Source organism: Gossypium arboreum, chromosome 10 (genome assembly GCF_025698485.1).
Source record: "Gossypium arboreum isolate Shixiya-1 chromosome 10, ASM2569848v2, whole genome shotgun sequence".
Taxonomy (NCBI): Eukaryota; Viridiplantae; Streptophyta; class Magnoliopsida; order Malvales; family Malvaceae; genus Gossypium; species Gossypium arboreum.
In genome coordinates, this window is record NC_069079.1 from 120,566,290 (window position 1) to 120,585,383 (window position 19,094).

Sequence of the window (19,094 nt, forward strand, 5' to 3'; positions counted from 1 at the left end):
AAACCTTCAGACAAGAAAGCCTCGTAAACCCCCAGCTGAAACTTTAAACCCGCCGGCCCTTTATTTTTCATTGCAAGAAAGGGAAACAAAAAATTCCTCTAAAATTGCCGTTTCTTCACTTAATAGAAAAAAAATTTGTAATCTAAGAAACAAAATTTTTGTTAGCTTTTGATTTGTTTTTTTATTTTAATGGCCAAGGGAGATGATGCAGTGAGAAGAAAGAAAAACAAAGCACAAAGAAAGAAGCTAAATAGGAAAAGTGATTCTTCAACTGTATCAGCTCGAGTTGCTTCCATTATCGCCGCCAAAAAGCGCCGAAAAGCCGGTAAACGTCGCATTTGTGAGGTAGTCTAATGACCCTTTCATTAGTTCTCATTGATTTTCCTTTTTCTTTTTCTGGGTTAAATTTGGTTCTTACTTTTTACTTTTTGGAGTAAAATTTAGGTGTTTGGTAATTAATAAATTTGACTTGGTATTGAATTGGGTGAGTTAGAGATATGGGAATTGCTTGTTTTACTCAGAAGTGGAAATGTGGATACATTATTGGTAGGAATGGTTAAAATTCTCTTAATAGCATGAGAGGTCGAAGTTGGATGTGGGGTGCTTCTTTTGTGTATGTAGGATGACCAGTGAATTAGTTTATCAGCAACGAGCTGGTGGGAAAGAACTAAATACTGATTTGTTCATAGCATAGAATGAGATTTTTATATGATGAGGAGCATGAATGGGGAATGATAGCCGGTTTTGGGATGGTTTGTTTTGATAAATTATTAGATTGTTCAGGATACTATGAGTGAAAAAAGTTATTGCAAATTTAATCTGGCTTCAACTGTTTTTGCTGTCAGTGATGCATAATTCTGTTGTAACGTAGTGGTTTTTAAAATGTTATTCAGGGGATGTGTTTTAGCCTTCCGACTCCTGATGATCCCTTCAATGAGAGACTCGATAAGAAGGATATCAGTAGAAGGGAACCCCAAAAACCCAAACCTTCGAAACTGGATCGTAAAGTTTCAGCCAAGAGGAAGGACAGTGTGGCAACAAAAGGATCTGTTCTTGGGCATAATGTGGCTTTGAAGGATGGACAGAAAAAATCAGTTACATTAATTAATAATATGGGGAAGTCTAGACATATAGACTCAGGCAAAAAAGAGATTCAGCAAGATGGAAAGAAGGTTGGTCTCCATGGTAATCAGGAACAAGCCTGTAAAAGTTCTGATTTTCCATCAAAGTATCTTATACTCTGCCTGAAAGCAATAGAGGATACATTGTATCCTGATGGTACCTACAATGGCGAAGAGGGAAACCGGCTATTTGTGAACCCATGGGGTATTGAGTTCTGGAAATGTTATTCTGCTGGAAAGGATATACTTGAGACAAGTGGGTCATCTTCTGATTTTGAGCAAATTGCATGGATTGCTTCAACTGCTGCTGATGTTATTTCTAGGAGAGAGAAAGAAGGTCACTTGTTTACTGGCCCTTTCCTTCTATTCATTGTACCATCCAAAGAAAAAGCTCTTAAGGTTTCTATGATCTTCTCTATACCTTTTCATTATACGCTTATTTGTTGGTTTTGTGTTTTCAATGACTTCTTTCTTCAGAAGTTATCTTCTGTTATCTTTAGAAGCCCAACACAATTTAGTAATTTACAATGATAGGCCTGTTGTGATATAGGCTAATGTCAAGGTAGTGGATAGAAGGACCCATGTGGCTTCTGCTTCATTACTTAATACTATATTAATATTTCACCATCCACTAAGATAAATGGAAAACGTAAACCTATATTCAAGTGTTAGTTGTTACAATACACAAGAATGTGATCACATTTGAATGGAGGCTGAGGCTGTTTTGCTAATTTACTATTCTAAAACAATATTACTTTTATGCATTGATGTGGTAAGCCTATTTTTTGTTGATTTATTTATTCATGTAATAAGTTATCATTTATTCTGCTCAGGTACGCTCGCTCTGCAAGCCTCTGAAAGCTCAAGGGATACATACAGTGAGTTTACACCCAGGTGCTTCCATAGACCATCAGATCAATGGGTAAATATAATCCAAATCTTTAAATTAAACCTTCTCCTTGAAAAGATTAATGTGGTGTTTTTCCCTCAATTCTGTGGTTTTCTTCTGTAGTCTGCAGAGTTGTGAACCTGAGTTTCTCGTGTCAACACCTGAGAGACTTTTGGAGCTAGTTTCCTTAAAGGCCATAGATATATCTGGGGTCTCCATGCTGGTAAGCCTGTCTATATAATTTGGAAATTCTCTTGTTGCATATAATATGCTCCCTTATTTCAATGGTCAGTCTGTAATGTTATCTATATAAACAAGTTTCTTAAAGTGTTGGACAATGTTTATGGTTATTTATGCATGTATAACTAGGTTTTTTCAACTTAACGTATTCTTTATGAAGTTTCTCCTTTCATTTTTTCTTCTTACTGACATTTCTTCCATTCTGCTAGATATTTAGATTTTCAGATGAAGTTAATTTTGTGCACAAGTAATAGTGCAATTCAAGCATACTTTAGGACTATACATGTTGCATATAGCAAGTTTAATGTTATATATCATTTGAACATTTTCCCATTTTGGAATGTCATCAAGTTTCACTCAGGGACGTAATATTTTGGATTCATTTACTTCTAGTTGCCCACCCATCCTTGCCACCTATCTTCCTCTACATTTCATTGAAGTCGTTAAATTTTACTGTCTAAAGATTAAATGCTTGAATAGGTTATTGATGGTATGGAGTCTGCTTCTGGAGGTTGTTATCTTGATACTGTAAAGTCTATCAGGCAGGCTATTTCAGGAAAACCCCATACTCTGGTGTTCTTTAATTCCTTCAATAATGCTTATGTCCCTGCTGTGCAAAGTCTACTGACTGGATTAGTCTATAGATTATCGCTCAATGATTCTGTTGCCAGTCAAAGTGCTGGCATCATCCAGTCTATACATGTCTGCTCGTCAAAGGAAGAAAGGACAATGAAGGTAGTCTTTCTCTCTCTCTCTATATACACATATATATCTGTAACTTCTCCCCTGTATTATTGCATAAAGAAAACTGATTTTTATTTTTAATGCAAGCTCTTGCTATATTAAGATTCCAGACCAGTTTTCTGTAAGGAAATGGGCAAAGTGAGGCATAAGCCTTATGAAGTAAGGCAAAATTTTTTTTCTCTAAAATTTATGGTTATCAATTCGAGTTTTAAAATTTATTTATGTGAAAATAATTTAACCGAAATTGACGTTGGCTGTGTGGAGGTGGTTCAAACATTGGCAATGACAGAAGTCAGACATGATTTTAATTATGAAAATTATTGCTTTCTAGTAATGATATTGCATGAACACATTGAATCCTTGCTTTAATGAAGCATAAAGTGATGATAATTCAACTGACGATTCTATGGATATATTATAAGCTTTACTAAAAAGAAAAGCTTGACATTTCAAAATTGTATAATTACAAATTTACATCTTCTAATTTTGAGAATTAGGTCATGTTAGAGCCTACTTGTTTCAGCTAAAGTAGTGGTCAGGGAACTGATTAGATTTGAGCTTAACTAGGAAGGAATGAGTATAGTTATAGCTGGATTAAAATAATGAATCCAGAATACTTGCTTATGATAAACACAGAAAATACTTAAAAATAATCAAAACTGAGATGTTTTCAGCAGTTAAGCTGAGAAAGTTTAAAGAAGTCTGAGTTAAAAGGAATGTGTGATAAAATGGATTTTGTTTTCCTCTGCATTTTTATTTGAAAGTGGAAAGCAAAAAAAAAAAAAAAAAGGATTTAGGACAAAAACCTATAAGTTGGAAAGCTCCTTGTTCTGCCTATATTTGTCAAAATGGTGAAGGTACCTCAACCTTCCTGCTTGAGTGGTATACTCCAATCCTCTCCTACTGATGAGGATCTAAAAGCTTTGAAGTGCAAGTTTGCTGCATCATGACTTTGTTTCTTTGCCTCATTATGAAGAAACTTAGAAAATAGATTCTACTTTTTCTGCTAATTAGTTTACACCTATAAAGAGAGGAATTCACACAAACAAGGAAAAAACATCCCTAAAAATCAGTAACTTCCTAAGAATCAGTGACTGAGATTAGTTTCTATTTACAAGAGAACTCCTAGTAATAAGGTAAGTTTTCTGTCCTTAATTTTAGGAATTCCAACACTCCCCCTCAAGCTGGAGTGTAGATGTTTATCAAACCCAGCTTGCCAATAACTTCTTCAAACATGTTTCTGTTCAAACTTTTAGTTAATACGTCTGCAACTTGTTGTCTAGTAGGTAGGTAGGTGATGCACACTTCTCCTGAGTGTATCTTTTCTTTTATAAAGTGGCGATCTATTTCCACATGTTTGGTGCGATCATGATGCACAGGATTATGTGCTATGCTGACAGCTGCCTGGTTGTCACAGTACATCTTCATAGGCCTGGTGTAAGGCACTTTTAGTTCCCCATAAGTCTTTGTATCCAAATTCCTTCGATATACCATGAGATAGTGCTCGATACTCGCCTCTGCCTGCTGCGTGATACAACAAACTGTTTTTTGCTGCTCCACGTCACGAGGTTACCCCAAACATAACTACAATAGCCACTTGTAGATCGTCTATCGTTAACAGAACCTGCCCGATGCGCATCGGTGTAGACTTCCACATTCAGGTTTGCGTTTTCTTGAAATGCGTGCCTTTACCAGAGTTCCTTTCGAGATACCTTAATATTCTATATGCGACTTCCGGTGCTTCTCCCTCGGGGCATGCATGTCTTGACCGATAACACTTACACTAAAGGTTATGTCTGGACGGGTGTGAGATAGGTAGATGAGTCTTCCTACTAGTCGTTGATATCTCCCCCTATCGATTTCTTCTCCATCCTCATTAGTGCCCAATTTAAGGTTAAATTCCATAGGAGTTTCGGCTGGTTTGCAGCCCATCAAACCAACTTCTGACAGTAGATCAAGAACATATTTCCTTTGGGAGATGGAAATACCTGTTTGGGACCTTGCTACCTCCATACCAAGAAAGTATTTAAGATTCCCCAAGTCTTTAAGCTCGAACTCTGTACCAAGGAATTATTTCAACCTCACAATTTCGCTTGAGTATCTCCTGTTAATATTATATCGTCCACATAAACGATGAGGATGCAGCATTTTCCCTTTTCCGAGTGCTTGTAGAACATGGTGTGGTCTGCCTGCCCTTGAATGTAATTTTTGCTGGTCATAGCTTTTGCAAATCGGTTGAACCACGCCCGTGGAGATTGTTTCAGCCCATACAAGGGCTTCTTCAACTTACACACTTGGCCCTTGCTTTCTTCAAATCCGGGTGGGAAATCCATGTACACTTCCTCACTTAATTCTCCGTTGAGGAAAGCATTTTTTACATCCAATTGAGTCAAGTGCCAATCAAGGTTGGCAGCAAGAGATAGGAGGACGCGAATGGTGTTTAGCTTGGCAACTGGTACAAACGTCTCGTCGTAGTCAAGACCATAAGTTTGAGTGAAGCCCTTAGCCACAAGTCGAGCCTTGTATCGGTCAATACGGCTATCGGGTTTAAATTTCGTAGTGAAGATCCATTTGCATCCTACTGTTTTTTCTCCCTTAGGTAGATCCGAGACTTCCCATGTTTCATTATTTTTGAGGGCCTTCATTTCTTCCATCACAGCTTGTCTCCACTTAGCTGATTCAAGAGCCTCTTATATATTTTTTGGAGTTTTTACAGAATCAACATTAGTCACAAAAGCTTTGTAAGACTTAGATAAATTTCCATAGGATACAAACCGAGAAATAGGGTGTTGAGTGCAGCTCCTTGTGCCCTTTCGAACTGCAATTGGAAGATAGATAGATGGTGACGGAGGTGAGACTTCTATTTCAGAACAGTCCTCGGTTGGGGATGCAATTGGCACTGCTGTATCAGTTTCAGGAGAACGATTCGTCGAGAGTAAACCTGTATTTCGGGAACCTGTTTTTGCTGTTTTCCTTGATCAGGCGGCTGTACTTCGGTGGTGGTATTGTTATTTGGAAGGATCGGGCTAATTTCTTGCTGCTGCACAGGGGAAACAGTAATTTCTTGCTGCTGCACAGGGGAAACAGTCTCTAAATCTGGGATTACCACAGCACCTTGGTTGTTAGGCTTGTTTGTGATAGTAATTGTAGGATCATGAGGTATAATGAGGAGAGTATTAAGGGTCTCATCTTCATTAAAAGTCTCCCCCTGAAGATGAGATGCTGCAAAGTATGATTCATGTTCAAAAAAGGTAACATCCCGAGAGACAAACATTCGGCGCAAGGTTGGTGAGTAACACTTATAGCCTTTTTGTGTGGGGGAATATCCAATGAAGATGCAGGTGTGGGCTCGAGGATCAAGTTTGGATTGATTTGATTGATGGTTATGGACAAAAACTTTGCAACCGAATATTTTGGCTGGAAGATTAGGAATACGAAATAGAGGAAAGGACTTTAGAAGGGTATTTAGAGGTGTTTGGAAATTGAGGACCTTTGATGGCATTCGGTTTATGAGATAGCAGACAGTGAGGACAGCCTCTCCCTACAAGTATTTTGGAACATTCATGGTGAACATTATGGCTCGAGCTACAGCAAGGAGATGACGATTTTTTCTCTCGGAGATCCCGTTTTGTTGAGGAGTGTCAGGACAAGAGCTTTGGTGTATGATGCCTTGGTCAGAAAGGTATGGGCTTAGGACAGAGTTAAAGTATTCTCTCCCATTATCAGTGTGAAGAGTATGTATGGTGGAGTTGAACTGGGTTTGAACCATTGAGTGAAAATGTTGGAATACTTTGGGTGTTTTAGATTTTTCTTTGAGGAGATAGACCCAACATACCCTAGTGTGATCATCAATGAATGTTATAAACCACCTAGCCCTGTAATATTTTTCACTCATTTGGCTCCCCATAGGTCACTTGTGGATTAATGAAAATGGTTGGACCGGATATATGGTTTTAATGGGTATGGCACACGGGTATGTTTGGATAATTGGCAAATTTCACACTTCAAGGAATTAATACTTTTATTTCGAAATAACAGCGGAAGATGTTTCTTCAAATACAAAAAATTTGGATGCCCTAACCTACGGTGCCATAACATAATTGTGTCCTCTTTTGAAGTGGATAGAGCCAATCCTCCTTGTGTGCTATCTTTATTCCAAACATATAGTCCATCATCAACTTTAGCAGTGCCAATCATCCTCCCCGATTTCTGTTCCTGTATCACACAACCAATTGCAGAAAATTCAGCAAGAAGTTTTTCATCCTTAGTAAGTTTACTGATTGAAAGTAAATTGCAGAACAAGTTTGGGACATGTAGGACTTTATCGAGAAACAAATTCTCTGTTATTTGTACTTCTCCTACTCCACCACAGTGAGTAAGAACCATCACTATGCGATTCGGGACTTGTCATGACAAGGGGTGTAGGTGTGAAACAAAGTGGAATTACATCATGTGATCGGATGCACCCGAATCGAGTATCCAAGAGGATTGATTATTTGATTCAAAGGCAATATTGAGGGCAGTACCTTGGGTGGCTAGAGATCCATGAGCAGTGGAAGTACCAAGTATCTTATGGAGAGTCTCAAGTTGGGTTTTGGTTAGGCGAAAATCGAGAACATCATCTGCAGCAGTGGAGGATAACAGGGCAGTCTTATTATCCTTCTGTTTTTTTTCAGGATAGCCATGGAGTTTGAAGCACTTTTCCTTTGTATGACCAACACGGTTGCAGTGGTTACACCATGGCCTGGTTGATCCAGAATCATTTCCAGCACGTGGTTTTTGTGGCTGTGGACCTCTGGAGATGAGGGCAGAGGTCTTAGTAGACCGGTTGCCAATAGTTGTCACATGTTTAGGTTCCTTTGAGTCTCCCATCATGACAAGACGGCGCTTTTCTTCTCTTCTAACTTCTGCAAATGCTTCACCGATGGATGGTAGAGGTGATCTGCCCAGAATTCGGCCACGGACCTCATTTAACTCACGATTCAGTCCTGCTAGGAACTCATAAAGACGTTCATTGTTGAGGTGAGTCATGAACTTGGTGTGTTCCAATCCTTCACTCCAATCTGCCTCATAGTACATATCCAGTTCCTGCCACAAAATTTTCAGATTGTTGTAGTAGTGAGTTACTTCGAGTGTCCCTTGTCGGATATCCTTTAACTTAAGCTTGATCTCAAATACTTGGGAGGTGTTTCCAAGATCCGAGTAGTTTTCTTTGACTGCATCCCACATGTCTTTTGCAGTTTTGAAGAAAAGATAAGTGCGGCTTATATGGCCTTCCATCGAATTAATTAGCCAAGCCATTACAATCGAGTTGTTGAGTTCCCAAGTGGCATAAGTCGGATCAGCTGTGGTTGGTCGAGGAATTTCTCCATTGATGTATCCTAATTTGCCACGACCACGAATCACCATAAGGACCGATTGAGACCATTGTAAGAAGTTCTTCCCATTTAGCCGATGATTGGTGATTATAAGGGAGGAATTAAGTTCACCTTGAGTGATTCCTTGATTGACATTCTGAGTTATTTGTGAAGTCTCAGTTTCAGACAGAGTTTCATTGACGTCACCCATGGGAGGAGGACTAAACCGGAGGGATTTTTTTAGGAAGTGAGATTAGGGACGAATGAGCAGGATCGAATGAATCCTAAAGCTCTGATACCATGAAGAAACTTAGAAAATAGATTCTACGTTTTCTGCTAATTAGTTTACACCTATAAAGAGAGGAATTCACACAAACAAGGAAAAAAACATCCTTAGAAATCAGTAACTTCCTAATAACTTCCTAAGAATCAGTGACTGAGATTAGTTTCTATTTACAAGAGAACTCCTAGTAATAAGGTAAGTTTTCTGTCCTTAATTTTAGGAATTCCAACACATTATTATCCTTATTAGTCGGCCTTTAAATGTGAGGATTGTGCTGAGAGTCCAACATGTTGTTACTAATCAGGAAGGTAAATGTAAGTTACTGCTTATTTGGAAGTGCTGTCTATGTGGTGGGAACGGAACTGATTGCCTCTCTAAACGGGCTTTTAATATCTGTAGTTTAATCTCTGAACTGAGAAAGTAAGAAAACGAGAAGGGTGTGTTTACCAACCCATTTTTTACTCACTCATTGGCTATCAATCAGCTCTAGGAATAGATTATTCAACATTACACTGTAATTAGCTTTTCTTACTTTGAAGGAGGATTTTAGAAATACCATTAGATTTCCTTAATGTTGGGAATCATTGTGGAGCGGCTGATCCAATTTGTAATTAGTTATAGATGCATTCCATGTGCTTATGTGCATTTATCACGTTATCATCATTTTTATTTTCTAGGATTGATCTTACCATGTTGCTCCCTTGGTCTTCTACATCATATTCACACTGTTCTCTCTCATGCACTTTTGGTTTTTATTTTGGAGGCGAGAAGTAAGGTGGATCATTATGGAAAGAAGGGGTGTGGGAACTTTATCGGATAGTGATAATAGATTAACACTTTCACTAGGTGTTATTATTTTTTGGACATTAAGATTTTACTTCCAGTTTTCCATGATTTAATATTCTAAATCTCGTACATAATATTTTACAGGGCATTCAAGCTTTGGATAATGCTTATTCCAATCAAATAATAGCACAACATTTGAAGGTTCTCTACGTAGTTGGTAAAGACAATAATATTCAGAAATTAGTATCAGCTGTCAAATTCAAGGGATATTCCATCTCAATCAGCTCCTACTTGAATAGCATGGAATCTGGAAACAGGTAAAATCTGAATTATCAATATGTACGTGTATATATATGTTGAGGCAGTTTTTTTGTAGTGGCAAGGAGTAGTGCCCCACAGATTTAGAGAAACCAAACCGTGTAAACATATTGTGTGTTCTTTGTTTTTCTGCCGTGTTCATTCTCAGTACCTGAAGCAGTTGGCACAGGACTTAAGCACTGCTTCTGGCACTGCTCAAGTTTGCTTGCAAATATAGATTTAGTCCTTTCAATATATTTTCATGTCCTTCAAAGTTTGAACATTCAATTTAAAATATATATGCTAGTTGGACCCTATATTTAGAAGCTATTTGCATGTTGTCATTATTGCTGGTGCATGTATCCATAACTGATATGTTATTTTCTTCTCCAGCCTAGACTGTGGTGGCAGAATACCCACAGTCTCCATTATCCATACTGAAAACATCAGTTGTACAGATTTGGGCGAGTATGGTGTTGTAATAATTCCAGACTTTGTTCTATCAATTGATGATTATCTTCAAATTCTCACGAGGATGGCACGGCACACAGTCAATGGTGTATTGCATAGTTTTTTAACTAAAGATGATTCGCGGCATGCTGGCCCGTTGATCGAAATCCTTGAACAATGTGGGGAGGAAGTAGCTGAGGAGCTAAGAAACTTGTGAGATGGGGAACTTCAGTGTTGGAATGCTTGAAAAGAGATAAGCAGTCATTGTGTTTCAAGACCCTCCGATTTCTTTGCAGGTAATGTTAGTAGGTGAATTGTTGCACCTGCAGTTTTGCTGATGCAGCACTGGTGTTGACAATTTGTAAAATTAGTAGGCTGTGTGGTCATAAAGAGGCATAAAACAAGTTATTTGATTATTGTTGGGTCTGGAATGATGAAAAATTAGAGCTTGATTTGAGATAAAATCGAATTTCCGTTTATTCCAATTCCAATTGAGCTGTTGGTTTTTCTTTTCTTGTTTAAATTTTAAACATTGATGGAGTATTATTTATTTATCATATTTTTAGTATATAAATTAACAATAAATTAATTCTAACAGATAATATTTAATTATTTACATGATTTTTTGAAGAAATTATTTTTCCTTGCTACTTAGTTTTTAGTTTCAAAAATTATATTAATTATTCTTCATTTTACAGCTATTATAATATATATATAATAATAATAATAATAATAATAATAATAATAATAATAATAATAAAAATAAAATTTTCTTTTCTTATTACTACTTTAATAATCAAACAAGACATTTGATTAAATTTTGATGGGATCTAATTTTAACCTAATGGAGTCCACCGAAATAATTAATCATTTTCTTTTTATATGTGGAGATGAAAAGAAACGTGGTAATAATATATCTTTAAATTTATACATAGTTAGGGATAGGGATAGGGATAGGGTAATGTTTATCCATATATGTATTCTACTAAAAATGTAAATAATTTAAACATTAAACACATGTTTTTATTAATTTATGATTTATTTATATTTTTGGAAAAATAAAATAACAAATATTCATGATATATAGTTCTGAACATTCAGTGCCATATGCATGGATCTCTTGAAAATCGAGCTCTTGCATGTACCCAAACTTCCTACCAGTCCATTGTTTCTCTCTCTCGATCTCCTTTTCACCCTTTTAATTTGGCTCAAACTAGCAAAAGGGAAACACCTCAATTTGCCTCCATCACCCCCAAAGCTACCTATTATTGGCAATATTCATCAACTTGGCAAACTTCCCCACCGTTCTCTTCGAGACCTCTCAAGGAACTATGGTTCTCTCTTGCTTCTGCAATTGGGTTGTAATCCAACGTTACTGGTTTCATCAGCCGACATGGTTAGAGAAATTCTAAAAGACCATGACGTTGTTTTCTCCGACAGACCAAGTTCCACTGCAACAAATATCTTGTTTTATGGATGCAGGGATATGGCTTTTGCATCCTATGGTGAGTACTGGAGACAACAAAAGAAGCTCAGTGTTGTTGAGCTTCTTAGCCACCGAAGAGTACACTCATTTCAGTTTGTCAGAGATGAAGAAGTTGAACTTCTTATCAACAAAATCCGCCGTGCTTGTCTTAAAGGAGAGTCTATTAATCTCTCAGAGATGCTTATGTTGGTTTCTAGCAACATAGTTTCTCGTTGTGTTATTAGTCGAAGAATTGAAGAAGAAGAAGAAGATGGGTGCTGCAAGTTCGGGCAGTTGGCAAAAAGTACGGTGGTTCTCCTCACAAGTTTCTGTGTAGGGGATTTGTTTCCTTACCTGAGGTGGGTCGATGTGCTTACGGGATATATTCCACGTTTGAAAGCATTATTTGGAGAACTGGATTCATTTTTTGATCAGATTATTAAGGAGCATACAACATTGAAAACTGATGACCAAGTTTCCAATAAGGACTTCATTTCTATAATTATGCAGCTCCAAAATGATGGCATGCTTGAGATTGATCTCACTAACATCAAAGCAATCTTACTGGTTATTCAACACCCTCTCCTTCCTAGGTATATAGCATTCCCCCACCTTTTTGCATGTTGGTCATAATTCTTTAATTTTGTCAATCTCAGGACATGTTCGTCGCAGGGACGGATACCACTGGAGCGACGACAGAATGGATGATGGCTGAACTCCTAAAGCGTCCAAATGTAATGAAAAAGGTCCAAGAAGAGGTAAGGAATGTGGTGGGAAACAAATATAAGGTGGATATGGAGGATATCAATAAAATGAAGTACTTAAAATGTGTGCTCAAAGAAACTTTAAGACTGCATCCGACTGTTCCTCTTCTTGTTCCTCGACAAACATCTGCAAGTGTTGAATTGGGTGGCTACCACATTCCTTCCAATATCACCATCTTGATAAATGCATGGGCCATTCAAAGAGATCCCAAATGGTGGGAAAACCCAGAAGAGTTCATCCCAGAGAGGTTCGAGAATAGCTCCATTGATTTCAAAGGTCAAGATGTGCAGTTCATCCCATTTGGTTTTGGAAGGAGGAGCTATCCTGGGATGTCCTTTGCAGTTACTGTTACTGAGTATGTGATGGCTAATCTTTTGTATTGGTTTGACTAGAAGTTACCTGTGGGCGAAATTGCTGAGAACTTGGACATGACTGAACTCAATGGCCTAACAATCAATAGGAAAAACCCTATTCATGTTGTACCTATATCTCATTTCACTTTTTAGATATTATATATTGGCTATGGTTAATTTGAGTCTTTTAGCTCTTTCTTTATGGAGAAGACAATGTTACTATCTTTGGTTCTTGTTGTACTAATGCAACGAATCCTTATCGTGTGCAAGTAATCAATATAATAATTCAAGTGACATTTTACAAATTTGTTCCAGGTGAAAATGAAACAAAATAATTTTCAATAGATGATATTTGTTTGGATAAAGACAAGCTTCATTTACTCATCCACCGTCTCTTTTATGGTAATCAAAGTCTATTTAGCTCTCACTAGCGAATCCTTTTCTTTTCTCTCAAACCTAAGCCTCTTCACAACCTCTCACACAAAAATGGCCACCAAATCAACTGTTGCTAACCTTGATAACACCAACACCAATTCCATTGTGGTGAAGTTCAATCCGGCATCTTAGTTGCCTATCAAACCGGTAGGCAGTCAAAATTTCACGACTTGGAAACCACAAATCTCCGTGCTCATGCGTGGACATAACCTCTTTGGTCATCTCGACGACATATATGTTGCTCTACCCACCACAATTTCTTACGAAAATGGGAACAGTCCAAATCCATTATATCAAAACTGGTTTCGCCAAGACCAGTTGGTTCAAAACGCCATTCTGGAGTCGGTCGGTCCATCCTTACGTCTACTGTTAATTCACATTATTTTACCTCCAATAATTCATTTACATTACAGTTAATTCATCTTTAATAAAGCCATCGGCTTTGCTTCATTTTTGGTGGGATCTCTACTTTTTCAATATCCTACATACATCATTCATTTGTAAGTTTATTTCACATTATTTTACCTCCAATAATTGCGGGGTTTACTTGAATTTTTTTTTTGGTTTCAATAGGTTTTATTTTTATTTTGTTTTTATTGCTTAATTTTAATAAATAATAATGAGTTTTTGGAGAAATATTTATGAAATCTTTTTAGTTTATACTATTTATATATTATTATGTAATATTTTGGTTTTATTAAGTATTTGATTTTAATATTTGTACAATTAAACTTTTTACAAAAATCAAAATAAAAATTACTCATAATAAATCCGGACAATTTTATGTCTAGGTTGATTTGAATTTGATCAATAATTTATCAAGTTCATTTTAGACATAAAACAGTTTTTATATTTTTAGAAATTTATATATTTAGATGGGTTTTAGACATAAAACAGTTTTATATTTTTAGAAATTTATATATTTAGATGGGTTTAGGGTAGGATTTTTAGTAATAACATATGTTTTTTTAATCTTATTTTGTTAAAATATATTTTATTTTAATAAAAGGAATTTTAATTATTTTTTATGAATTAAAAGTTAAAACGCATGGCTTGACTTGATATATATATATATATATATATATATATATATATATTTTAAGTTTTGGACTAAAACATATAACAAGATGATACTTTTAAGTATTAAATTAGACCAAAAAAGTTTATATAAATCATGAATTAAGCCAAAAAATAAATAAAACAAGTAATTTAATTATTATTGGATCTCGAAAGATGAAAAATTAGAGTTTGATTGAAACAAAACATATATATATATTTTATATTCCCTCATTTTTTGTATTTTTCATATTTTTTATATTCTCTCAATTATTAAAAATTATGAGAAAATATCAAAAATATGAGAAAATATAAAAATATAAGAGAATATCAAATATTAGTTTATCTTATAAACTTTGTTTTATTTTTTTAATTTTAAATTTTATTAGCATATATAACAAATTTTAATAGTATACAAAAATATTTCTTTTATATTAGAAAATAAAAATTTTAAATAAAAATTTTGTTTTGAAGCAATGGCTGCGAAAATTTATGAGAGAATACTAAAAATTATAAGGGATAAACAATAATTATGAAAGCATACCCAAAATTAGGAAGGAATAATAAATTATGGGAAAAAGAAAAAGAAATGAAGGAAGTTGATTGTGTTAGACGATCATTAATACCACATATTTAAAAGGTTTATAGCTTAAAAAAAAAAAAAAGGCACTTAAGGAAGAATAGCTTGTTCTAAAAGAAAGTTAATTAAGTTAATTTATTAACGATTTCTGTAGCACCCCAAACCCGGCCCAGACGTTATGACCAGATCCGACATGCCACATGGAAGCGTTCAAAATATTTTATATTGTTGATCCAGAAAAACTTACTTAGTGTTTTAAAAGATAATTTCATTATAGGTTAAAGTGAATGGAAGCATGCACGGGTAGGAAACCTAAAAAGAAGTGGTGAGTCCATCGATTGCTAAATACCAAGCTCCTTCGGATCCAATCCTAGACATGCATACCGTCATTGCCACACCTTAACGTCATGGATATTTCTAGGAAACCGATTTGATTAAGTCATTTTTAGGAAAAGTGATTAATCTTGTAAAATACTTTCATTGCGGAAGCTTTGCTTGTTGTCGTGTTATTTTGAAATCAATTGTTGTTTTTGAAAACGCGCTCTAAAGCTATCCAATTTCAACAGTTAAATATAAGTAATACCTATCTTAGTAAATACATATTAAAGCCATCAAAAATAATTAAGCGGCCTTATTACATTTAAAAACCCAAACCTCAACGTAAATAATAGGATGTCCAATTCACCAGAAGAAAACCAAACTTTCAGAATGGGTGGCCACTCCGAATTCCCTCACAGCTCCAAGCCCACTATGATTGGGGATTTCCTGCATAGATGAAAATAAAAGGGGTGAGTTTGGCTAAACTCAGTGTGTAAGGAAAACTCATTCAAAGCCCAAGTCAGTTCAAGCCTATTGGGCCTAAGCCCATTCAGTAATGATGGTCTTGGACGAGCCCTTTTGATTACAATAAACCGGGCCTTAGCCCTTATTCAGATAATGATATGGCCCATAGGCCCATTTCAAAATACATGCAACATCGGAAACATATGCAAGCCCATTTGGGGAGACTACTCAACCCACCAACCACTACACTCCACTCGTACTAGCCATACACTCCATGTGGGGAATAGCTCAACCCACCCAAATTAACACTCCACAATTGCGGCCTTTGCGCTCGATTAACGATAAATTGAGGCAAAGCCTCCATCGTGGACAAGCCACTTTCAGTACTTCCTCATCAATATCCCAATCCCATGCATCGATAATAACAACATGGCATGCGATAAATAACAACATCAAACATGCATTTAGGTCAATTTAACCCTAAGGGTATTTCAGTAATTTTGCACCTAGAGCTATAACAGTAATTTTCCATGCATAGGGGTATTATAGTAATTTAGCTACTTTTAGGGTTTTTCATGCATATTCTTACTTTTCACGTACTAACGTAATCACGTCTCGAGGGTTCTTACAAATTGGGCAGTTGGCCCATCATTCCAATTTTGGCCCATTAAGTAAAAAATATCGAGAGCACGTAAATCATGCACTTTGCGGTCCAAATTTTACAGCTTACCAAAAACATTAATCGATTTGCCTCACGAGCATTGGCACACTCGCAAATCTACAAAATACCGGTTTTCGGCATTAAACTTTTCGACTTTTGCCGATCTAGACTAAGAAAGAGGGTGTTAGTTACACATCATTTGCGACGATATCTTGTGAGATCCACACACGAAGCGCCTACAATTGGATTACTAACACATTAATCTAACTATTCAAATACGAACTACGTATTAACCCCTTACAATATTCGCCAACCACACCTACCAGATCATAGTAAGCTTATAAGAAATCAATAAGCAACTCATTAACAAATTTTTGTCAATGTTTACCACATAATCATAATCTCACTGCAAGCTGTCTTTCTGAACAACAGTCACTAAATCATTTATAACTGGAGCTACGAAACTCCAAATCAAGTTCCGTTAATTTTACCTGAAAATAGACTCATATGTCTTCTATCCATAAAATTTTCAGAATTTTTGGTATGGCTAATCAATACCAGATTCTTCTTAAAGTTTCCCATGTTTCACTATTTGACTAATCTGACCACTTTTCATTACGAATCAAATTTCTCATTGTAAAGAATTCAAAATATGTTCTCGTTTATTCCATTTGAAACTAGACTCATTAAGATTTAATTACATAATTTATGTAGCTTCTAACTCATCTCTCATAATTTATGGTGATTTTCCAAAGTCACGTTACTACTGCTGTCCCAAGCAGATTTATTACCAAATCACTCTTTCACACCTAACTTGCATGCTTGTTATTTAAACATGTATATCACCAATCAATCATCACATATCTATGATTTTACTTAAGTATAATCTCCATTTCATCATTTTAAAGCACAACATGTTATCTGATTTTTCCCCTTAGCATCTAAGGCACATGCATGCTCATTTGTTTGGCTCAACTTCACCTATCTTCTATTTTTCATCAAAAGAACATGAAACAACAACGATTTCCTTCATTTTAATTCATGACTAAAGGCTCACAACACAACTAAAAACCAAAATATGCTTCAAGAGTTAAGGTAGAATCAAGAAGAACTCATGAACATCAAGATAGAAGCAAACTACCATGAACTTACCTTCAATTTTCTTCCCCAAGTGACCGAACATTCAAGAGCTTTCTCCTCTTCTTTCTCCTCTTCTTTCTCTTCTCTAACTTTAGGCTATGATGAACAAAGATGGACAAAACTTTGTTCTTTTCACCCCTTTTTCTTTTAATAAAATTTCATATTTCATCCATTTAATTCTTTAATACAAAAGACATGAAATTCCCATCATGGAACATTTACCTAAACCATTATCATGGAACATTTACCTAACCCATTATCATGGAATATTTACCTAATCCATTATCATGGAACATTTACCTAACCCATTATCAATTTGTATCAATTTGTACCATAAATTATGGATATCAAGTGCTCATATTGTCTACAACAACATGATGGCTGGCCATTTCATGTAAAATGGGAGGTTTGTCATGCAAATCCTCCTATTTTGCACTCCTATTTATTTGGCCACTTCAATTTAGCCTATAGCATTTTCAAACATTTTCACATAGGTTCTATTTCATAATTTCACCCATTTTTTCTTATGAAACAAAAATTAACTAAAATTGTCGGGCTCTATCTTAAGCTTGGGCCTTCTAGAGGCCCACTAACATAATTAAACTTATGCCAACATTTACAGAATTCTCGAAAATTGGGGCGTTACAACTCTACCCCCTTAAAGAAATTTCGGCCTCGAAATTTACCTGATCCAAATAGTTGAGGGTATTGTTGATGCATAGTCTCTTCTAATTCCCAAGTAGCTTCTTCCCTTCCATGATTACGCTACAGTACTTTTACCAACGGAACCGACTTCCTTCTTAGAACTTTAACCTCTCGATCTAAAATTTGTATGGGTTCTTCCTCAAAGGTCAAATCAGTCCTTACTTCAATCTCCTCCACTGGCACAACATGTGAGGGATCCGATCGATATCGTCTTAACATAGACACATGAAAGACGTCATGGATTACTCTAACTCGGTGGTAACTCTAATCGACACGTTCTCGGCCCTACCCGCTTAAGAACCCGATAAGGCCCTATAAATCTGCGGACTCAATTTGCCTTTCTTGCGAATCTCAAGATCTTCTTCCAGGGTGAAACCTTTAAGAAAACCATATCCCCAACCGCGAACTCTATCTCTTTGCGCTTTAGATCCGCATACGAATTTTGTCTATCAGATGCCTCCTTTAATCGATCTCTTATCAACTTAACCTTACTTTCAGTATCTGCCACCAACTCCGGTCCAAGCACTTGTCGTTCACCTAACTCTGTCCAACACGTAGGCGTACGACATCTCCGCCCATAAAGTGCCTCATATGGAGCCATCTGAATACTTGCTTGGAAGCTGTTATTGTATGCAAACTCTGCCAATGGCAAGTAATCCTCCCAACTCCCACTAAAATCGATGATACAACCCCTTAACATATCCTCCAAAATCAGAATAACCCTCTCGATCCGTCCATCATGCGTGGGTGAAAGGCGATCTTGAAATCCAAACGTGTACCCAATGCCTTCGCAACTTCTTCCAGAACCGAGATGTAAACCTAGGGTCTCGGTCAGAAATAATCGACACTGACACTCCATGTAGTTGCACTATCTACGCCACATACAACCTAGCAAACTTTTGCGGGAGTAATCGATCTGTTGGTATGAAATGGGCGATTTTGTTAACCTATCTACCACTACCCACACAGAATCTTTCTTGGTGG

At 36.3% G+C, this 19,094-nt stretch overlaps 2 protein-coding genes and 1 long non-coding RNA gene across 4 annotated transcripts; 2 read left to right on the forward strand and 1 right to left on the reverse strand.

The window, feature by feature from the left end:
• LOC108489525 (ATP-dependent RNA helicase DBP3) lies at positions 1-10,658 on the forward strand. 2 transcript variants are annotated; one of them, XM_017794146.2, is made up of 7 exons: positions 1-345; positions 894-1,520; positions 1,955-2,043; positions 2,134-2,233; positions 2,731-2,985; positions 9,565-9,737; positions 10,111-10,658. In XM_017794146.2, exons 1-7 carry the CDS (start codon positions 190-192, stop codon positions 10,382-10,384), a joined length of 1,674 nt encoding a protein of 557 aa, XP_017649635.1. In that variant the 5' UTR covers positions 1-189; the 3' UTR covers positions 10,385-10,658. The 2 variants fall into 2 exon arrangements, with proteins under 2 accessions (XP_017649635.1, XP_052876548.1); XM_053020588.1 differs by having other exon boundaries at positions 10,116-10,267.
• Positions 10,659-11,278: 620 nt separating this feature from the next.
• On the forward strand, positions 11,279-13,055 carry LOC108487773 (cytochrome P450 71A1-like). The gene is made up of 2 exons (XM_053020682.1): positions 11,279-12,225; positions 12,289-13,055. The coding sequence occupies exons 1-2, from the start codon at positions 11,279-11,281 to the stop codon at positions 12,338-12,340; spliced, it is 999 nt and encodes a 332-aa protein (XP_052876642.1). The 3' UTR covers positions 12,341-13,055.
• A 2,316-nt stretch (positions 13,056-15,371) lies between these two features.
• On the reverse strand, positions 15,372-17,551 carry LOC128281796 (uncharacterized). The gene is made up of 2 exons (XR_008272068.1): positions 17,418-17,551; positions 15,372-15,586 (listed from the first exon to the last, which is right to left on the reverse strand). It is a non-coding gene; the product is annotated as an uncharacterized LOC128281796 (long non-coding RNA).
• Between the last annotated feature and the right edge of the window lie 1,543 nt (positions 17,552-19,094).

Excerpts from the sequence above, each read along its gene's own strand:
- LOC108489525 (XM_017794146.2), top strand. The coding sequence starts at position 190 with ATGGCCAAGGGAGATGATGCAGTGAGAAGAAAGAAAAACAAAGCACAA. Across the intron at positions 2,234-2,730 it reads TATCTGGGGTCTCCATGCTG|GTTATTGATGGTATGGAGTC; the intron begins GTAAGCCTGTCT and ends ATGCTTGAATAG. Across the intron at positions 2,986-9,564 it reads AGGAAGAAAGGACAATGAAG|GGCATTCAAGCTTTGGATAA; the intron begins GTAGTCTTTCTC and ends AATATTTTACAG.
- LOC108487773 (XM_053020682.1), top strand. The coding sequence starts at position 11,279 with ATGGATCTCTTGAAAATCGAGCTCTTGCATGTACCCAAACTTCCTACC. Across the intron at positions 12,226-12,288 it reads CAACACCCTCTCCTTCCTAG|GACATGTTCGTCGCAGGGAC; the intron begins GTATATAGCATT and ends TGTCAATCTCAG.